The sequence below is a fragment of the Eurosta solidaginis genome, chromosome 1 (genome assembly GCF_040869045.1).
Source record: "Eurosta solidaginis isolate ZX-2024a chromosome 1, ASM4086904v1, whole genome shotgun sequence".
Lineage (NCBI taxonomy): Eukaryota > Metazoa > Arthropoda > Insecta > Diptera > Tephritidae > Eurosta > Eurosta solidaginis.
Window position 1 is genome coordinate 63,524,958 of NC_090319.1, and position 8,017 is coordinate 63,532,974.

Genomic DNA, 8,017 nt, shown 5'->3' on the forward strand with positions numbered 1-8,017 from the left:
AAACTACAACTGATACCGACGGGTTATCTTTTATTATCGGCTTGTTATCGAACAACAAAATTGTGGTCGAGTTTTCAGCTTGTTATCTCCGAGTAATCAGCTTCTTATTGGTGCCTAAACGGCTTGTTTTTGATAGATTAGAGATATGCCATCATTTAAATATTGAAGTTTTTTCAGCATGTGACGCCACGATGAGTCAGTCGTTGATAACAAATGAATAACATGCCTACAATAAATTGGTAAAACACCGATAAAAATTGATAACATTTCGATAACAAATCTGAAAACTTTTTGACAACAGATTATAGCTTTTTCATAAGAAATCGTTAGGTTTTTAATAACACATCGTTAACTTTTCCATATACAATCAATGTATAACTTTTCGATATACATCCTATAACTTTTCTATAAAACAATCGATAATTTTTCGATAAAAAATCGATTACCCGCCTATAACAAGTTGTTAGCACTAAGATACAAATCGATACATTTTCAGTGAATCGATAACTTTTGATAACATCTTTTACTTTTTGATGAATAATCGATAACTTTTCGATAGTATCTCGATAGTAAACTGGTAACTTGTCAAATAAATCGATCACTCATCGATAAACTTTGTTATTGTTAGCAAATTTATAACAAATAAATAAATAAATGCAAGGCGTGATAAACTCCGAAAAGATTTTAGGCCGAATTTATAACACTTCTTAAAAAATCTATAACAAACCGATAACACGCCGATAAGAAATGGATGAAACGTCCGAAACGCATCGATAACAAGCCGATAGCTCATCGATAACTTGACACTTCGGTATTAAATTGATAACACGTAGTCCGGTTTTGTTTCCGCCTCCGGCTTCAGTTTTGGCTATGGTTTTCACTTATCGTTTTTCCCCTCTCCTCTTCTTTTTCCTTTTCCAAAAAAAAAAAAAAATGGATTTAACTGCTATTTTTCAGCGTAAAGCTTTTATTGTCATTAAAATACGTTTAAATCGAGTTTTTTTTAACTCCCTTTTTATATTTCACTGCTCCAACTTCAGCACCTCGAATTTCATATTGCATTTGTACTTTTGCAATTCCTCAATAAGACTAGTTTTAGCGAAAGCATAACCAGGTGAAATCACACCACCACTAAAATAATAAAAGAGTTAGATAGTGATACAATTGCGAACATAACTCACAAGGCGCCCCTTACCTTCCAGGCAATTTATCTGTCTCCTGCAAAATAATTTTCGCTGAGGCCAGCATAGCCATCCCTGTCAAGGCATAGAAAGGATTATAGCCTGATACGCGTGTCCATAATTGCAATTTTGGTTTCGTATTCAGCGATTGACCTCTGGCCCAGCCTTTGGTCTTAAAAGTCATTTGGAAATATTGAGCCCGCATTGTAGCTTCTGTGGGACCAGCGTGTGTTATGAAACCCAAAGTAAATATTGATGGGAATTTGATAAGCATTTTTCGTGTTAAGCTAAATTGTGCCAGCAGGAATATAAGCGCCACTATAATGGGCACTAGGATGGTGTAGAAAAGCGATCTAGAAAATATAAAAATATACAAATATCTCAAAGGATCTACAAGATAAACAAATACTTGAAACCAAGGTAATTTTCGAATTGTATTGGACGCTTTTGCTCATTCGTATGCCATAAATATTGGGTTTTATGTACAATATCACGATCGCCGCCTTTCATGGGCAAAAAATAGCTTTCCAACGAAGGCACTTTGTGTGGGTAGAGACTACGTGATATGAAAAAAATATGAGTATTTTATATCTTATAGTATAGCATGTCAAAAAAAGGTTAGGCCCCGGCCTAATCAAACAAACGGTAAGATGCTTCAGTTCTCTTTACGTCGATGAGAATCTCACGTATTATTATAAAAGGTTCATGCTTTTCATACATACCGCGCTTTCAGGGCTGGCTTGAGCTTTGGAAAATCTTTGGGTTTAATTTGCTTTTGAAGTGCCTGATGTTCCTTGGCATGGCTCAAAATATAGACAGCGCTCTCCCAAGTGCCGCTGTGTACAAAGGCCTTTGAATGTCCCTCGATGTATTTAACATCATTTTCCCAATACGATTCTATAGAGTTAACAGTGCCTGCGAAGAGAAAGTGTGAAGATATTTTGTATTCATTTAAAAAACTTCTATAAATATAGTATTGTAGCGAATATAAGCAGTTTCGATGAGTTACTATGCCGCTAGTAATAAATGCTGGACAACAACAACAGCACCGCAAGCAGATGAAATAGAGAACAGCCGCACATGCCTACATGCCAACATGCACACTGCAATAGTGAGTGCACATCACTCACACATATACACATATATCCATGGAAGGCAACAGGGAATATGAGATGTACACAGCAATTAAAGAGCGCATATGACCCTATAAAAACCTTAGATATCTATGAACATAATCCAAATCCAATAGGAGATACAGAAAAGAGAAATAACTAAGCAACTATTAGTGACAAGTTTTTACCCTGGGGGAAATAGACGAACGAGGAAACTCAGAGTATAAAAGCAGCGCAAGCTGAGGAATAACCACTTAGTTTGATTTTAAAACGTTGTAAGGGCAGTTCGCGAGTAAATGAATTGTAAAGTACTACCACCATAGTAGTGTGTTAATAAAGAACATTTTGCTATACACAATATTTTGTAGTTATTTATTCGACAGTTCAGCGATTCGAACGATAACAGAAGGTGCAGAATAATCAGGAATTTTTTCATATTCGTTACAGTATGTATTGCTTACTCACCTGGAAAATTTTCTTCCGCATGCACCACACCCATCTCACCAGGTATACTATCGAATCCAACAGCAGATATCACATAAACACGCTTTTCTTTAGCTAAATCATTATATTTTAAGATCATACCGTCAATAAATTGTGGTTCACCGCTAACATCCACATGATGGGTACCGGCCTCAATGCAAGCCTTGACAACAACTTCACCATAGAAGCGATAGGGACCGCAACAGTTCACAATAACCTATGAAATGTAATTCTTTCTAGTTGTTCCTTGCTGTGAGTAAATAAGCAAACCCATAACACGTTGGTCTCCCGAAAAAATTACCTAACCCCCTCTTACCATCCCTCAACAAGGATTTTTAAATTATGTCAGTCAATTATTGTTATTCAATTGTAAAATTCTATGTGAAATAGCGCACGACTACGGCAGGAATTCTACGAGTATGCTCCTAAGTAATATTTTTTGATGATTACTGCGATGCCAAGATTTACATTAAGTAATGGCATCATCGTCGCAATGTACGGTTATTGTCAGTTTTATTTTTGCCGGTAGAAGGAGTTGCATAGTAGCCGGGCTATAAAGAGAACTTCCAAGACTAATTGTGGGACTTTGGGACATTTTGAAGTTGTAATTAAGCTGAAAATCATATACTTTTGGGATCATTTTGACACAATTTTTACATCAATATTTTTACATCAATATTGGCCCACTTCAGAACCTGAAGGTTCCGGAAGACGATACCCAATTGATGTGAATGGACTCCAAATGTAGAAGAAATCCATTAAATCGGCTCTGAAATAGTATCAAAATGATGAGATATACATATCGAACCAACCTAATGGTTTCTCAAAATAGAAACGGTGTCGACAAAGTTCTGAAGGGGTCCCGAATATCTCTCGAAGTAATCCAGAGTTGATATTGAATTGACTTCGGAATTACCTCGAAGGAACCGACCAAACATAAACTGAAATACTCCCCAAACTATCATACACAAACACCTTTTATATGATCCCAAAACGGTCCCGAAAATAGTTCGTAAAGTGTACAACCTGCACTCGAAATATAGCCCTTAATGGTCTAAAGAATCCATGTTGGAACATATGGTATTTGGCCAATTTTGGACAGCTTTTAGTTGTATTTCAAGGGAAGGTCGCATTTTTCGTGACCACCAGAATAAAGTTGACATGATATAAAGATTTTTTTGGATTTCAACCAACAGGATTAGTGGGATCACTTGTTACGATTTCGGGACCACATTGGCACAAACTCGGAGTCAATATGAACTTATTTTGGAACTTCGAAAAGGTCAGTAACTAAATCGAAGCAATTTCGGAAAAATCCTAAAATGGTCCCCAAATTATATCCAAGAAGATAATTGCGAAATGGTCCCGAATCTACCCCGAAAGTATGTTGAAGGTATTCAGAAATCGACTTTTAAATTATTCCGAAATCGGTCTTAAAAGGTCTTACAGGAAGGGCCTTTTCGAAAACTATATTTGAATGCTAGAGAACAAAAAGTCACACTGAAGGCGGCACAGTGCCAAAACCGGCCTTTCTCTAAACCAAATTTGACAAGGGATGGCGGGAAACCATTTCAATAAACATCTTTGTATGATATGGAAAACAATGTCGAAATGGTCGGGATAATTATAATACGATCAGACTCTGAAATACAACAAAAAGGAAGAAATCATGCAGTCCCCGAAGAACTGCATTTGGTCCAGCAATGATCCCGAACTTATACTAACAGTTTGTAATGGTACAATGTTACAAGGTAAGGTTAGGTTAAGGATGGGCATGGGAACTTCCCATTTTTGTATATTGCAAATGCTCTCAGTGAGTGCAGTGTGGTAGCTAAATATACCAACCTCTGTCAAACGTTCGGAAAACCGTGCGCCCAGAAATTTGTGATAAATAGACTCCACTTCTTCCTTATCCTGACAGTTTCTGCATTACGGCTCGAAACCTGCCGACGGACCTCAGTTTTTTAGTTTTTTTTGGTTTTTGTAATAGAAATGTGGGCCTCTCTGGTTTAAAATTGAAACGGTTTGTCATTTTCATGAAAAAGAGAATATTGTAAAGGTTAAACCAAATTTGGTTTAGATATATATTACGTTGTTTCTGTAGTTGTAGCAGTGCTTCGCCCCATCTAATAGGTGCGACCTCTCACTAATTGTCATCAATGTCCTACGAGGAAACATGTAGTTTCAATTGGGTTGGTTCAGAGAGATAAGGGTGTTAGAGGCGTTGATTCCACATTGCAATCGAAAAGGCGGTTGGTGTCATGTGAGAACAGATTGCATGTCGCGTTTGATTGTGGATAAGTAAGAGTTAAACCTATTACAGTATCCAGATCTAGGGCGACATGCGTCGCCCTGGGAAGTTGCTTTCCTCAAGTGCAAGTTTAGGGTGTTTGTTTTTAAGGACGGAGTTGATCGGGCAAAGAGATCTGATCCATGGCAAAGAGGTCTGATGCCTTTTTATTGGTGTTTCTGAGGGCCTTGCCAGCTCCAATTTTTAAAAGGATGGGTTCTTAAGTGCCGTAAGTATGTAGTAAAATAGGGTTTCAGCCTTAAGCTCCAACTTTTAACCGTGAACAATACCGAATATTCCACTATGCTAAGTGTACTCGTCACAACAGCATCGTCGGTAACGTGGTACTTTTCAAATTACACATATACATGGGACCACTAGTGGGTGTGCTTAAAATTCACGTTCACTACGAAAATAATCCCATTCCCCGCTCCCCCCTTCATGACAACGATCCGTTATTCTCCCATCCCACTCACAGTGCTACTCATAATTACCTTGCATTTGCTTGCCATTTCTTTAATCGATTTTTCATCTCCAACATTCGCTATAATTATGGGTATATCACTAAGGTCCTTGTCCACCTTTTTGCCCACTTCTTTCAGTACATTTTCTAATTTACTCTAAAAATAAAAAAAAAATTGTTAAATATTACATCTGAGCGATTTTGGTATTCGCTTTCAATATTTACCAAATTTCTTCCCGCAATGCCCCATCTCAGCCCTTGTACAACTTCTACGGCGTGTTCAACTGTGACTTTACCAGTAAAGCCGGTGGCGCCGAAAATTATTGCATCCAGTTTTGTTGTCATTTTTGGTCTGTTTAAATTTTTTCAAGTAAATAATATACTCGCACTAAAGCTTTGTTAACTTGCTGAATATCATAAAATTACTAAATTTTCGCACTGCTCAAAAATATATGTAAATTGTTAAATCTGACGAGCTAGCGATCAAAGGTGATAATACCGTTCCATAGCAACATTATTGCCTACAAAAATGGTTGCCACACTTCTTTGTTTTTAGGGCGAAATTTTCAATATGTGAAATCACCAAAAGTATATAAAAATAAAAATTTAAAAAATTATTAAAATTTTCGTTTAAAAAAAGTATTCTTAAATTTCTGTCCTTGTACCTCTGATATTGAGTCAAGTTGTAAGAAGTCTAGAAGAGGTACAACTTTGGTGCTTTAGAAAATAATCTTCGTAGTGCCTTTCATAGCTTATTTTACCCAAAAAGCGAAAATTCATATGGAAATTAAAAGTAAAATAGATGCGTTGAACTTTAACAGCCGAATTCTGTAATTCAGGGCCCGTATTACGTGTTACGATCCGTGATCGAAATTCATTTTTTAAATCACAAAAGCTCTGAAATTGTGTGTCGGCCTAATGGCATATGCGAACTATCCACAAAGAGTACTCGTTAGATCAACAACTTATTATCATTTTTAGAAATAGTTTGACAGTTGCATAGTAATCGCTTGAGTGAAAATGGTTTTCAATCATTGCTCGTAACACGTAATACGGACCCAGTCTCATCTCTGATCTGGCAATATGGTCAATGCAACAAAGCCATTCGCCTCAAATCCCAAAAAAAAAAAAAAAACAAAGAACATTTTTGTGACTTGAGATGAGTTCGGCGTTCAGTAAACAAAAGTCACAAAATATATTCACCACATTAACAAAATTAACCAAAAAGACAACGTACTCACACCAGGCATGCTTAACGAACGAAACGATATCATTTCGTTACGATAATCAACGTTAATAAACGAAACGAAGTCACTTAACGAAGAATTAACGTTAATTTGACGTTCTTAACGTTAATAAACGAAACGAAATGACTTCGTTTCGTTTATTAGCGTTGATTATCGTAACGAAATGATATCGTTTCGTTCGTTAAGCATGCCTGACTCACACATTGAGCAGATAATATAACACTCCATTTTGGCAACAGAACATTCTATGGTGTTGATGCTGAGCTTGCTAAGGCGCCGTTCCCATTTCTGTATAAAAAAAATTCCAAATTGGGTAGGTTCGAATGTGCCATTCGATTTTTTATAATACTTTTTATTTTTTCTTTGCTAATTTAAAGTTTAAGAATTGAAACAATAAACTTTAAAGCGTTTTTGGCATTTAATTTTCATACTTTTCCTGAAATTTTCTTGTTTGTGAGCTGCCCCGGCCCAGCTAACAAATTAGTGACCGCTTTTGTGAGACTGGAGACGTGAGACAGCTTACAGAATAGCAAATTGTCTCAAAACTGATTTTTACCCCAAATAGTATCTAAAAGTGACTAGAGATGGCTTAATGAATTCAACTGTAAGTTTGTTTTAGAAAAAAATATTTTTCAGAAAAATATCATAATAACTTTGTTGCAAAATTGCTGTTGTACAGTGTGATTGAAAAACGAGGACCTCTTTACGAAATTTAGAATTTTGGCACATTTAGGAACATTTTAATATGGCAGCTCATTTTCGTAACTAATACTTATAGAGACCGGAATCGCTCGCTCAATTAGCACGCAGAAATAAAAAACAATATTTATAGTGGTTAAATGAATATTGTACATATATATCGTCGACGTTCAAGCAAATGTCGCTATTCACCAGGAGCGCAGCGACGGAGGGTTACGTTTAGGGGGTCTAAACCCGCCCGCACCGCCCCTTGGCTACAGATCATTTGATTTTTTAGGTCATAACAATTTAAATATTTGATGTTTTATGTCTATGTTAATAAATTTCTTTATAATTCTGCTACGTATTTACTTTGTTGGTGATATTATATTTTTAATATGCAAGCATATGTATGTACGAAGTGAACACTATATATTTTAATCATATTCTGCTTCATAATAATTCTGCAATTTATTAAATATACAAATGCACATGTTAACTTTTACTATAAGTGCATAAATAAGTTTCCTTGTAAATTTGCCTAACGACCATGTATGTAATAT

At 36.1% G+C, this 8,017-nt stretch overlaps 1 protein-coding gene across 1 annotated transcript; it reads right to left on the reverse strand.

Annotated features, from left to right (window-relative positions):
- Positions 1 to 938: 938 nt before the first annotated feature.
- Positions 939 to 5,978, reverse strand: LOC137233567 (saccharopine dehydrogenase-like oxidoreductase). The gene is made up of 7 exons (XM_067756665.1): positions 5,755 to 5,978; positions 5,561 to 5,686; positions 2,759 to 2,993; positions 1,904 to 2,096; positions 1,591 to 1,737; positions 1,196 to 1,534; positions 939 to 1,131 (listed from the first exon to the last, which is right to left on the reverse strand). The coding sequence occupies exons 1-7, from the start codon at positions 5,872 to 5,874 to the stop codon at positions 1,023 to 1,025; spliced, it is 1,269 nt and encodes a 422-aa protein (XP_067612766.1). The 5' UTR covers positions 5,875 to 5,978; the 3' UTR covers positions 939 to 1,022.
- Positions 5,979 to 8,017: the final 2,039 nt, after the last annotated feature.

Excerpts from the sequence above, each read along its gene's own strand:
- LOC137233567 (XM_067756665.1), bottom strand. The coding sequence starts at position 5,874 with ATGACAACAAAACTGGATGCAATAATTTTCGGCGCCACCGGCTTTACT. Across the intron at positions 2,097-2,758 it reads TGCGGAAGAAAATTTTCCAG|GCACTGTTAACTCTATAGAA; the intron begins GTGAGTAAGCAA and ends TTCTCTTCGCAG. Across the intron at positions 1,535-1,590 it reads GAAAATTACCTTGGTTTCAA|ATCGCTTTTCTACACCATCC; the intron begins GTATTTGTTTAT and ends TATATTTTCTAG.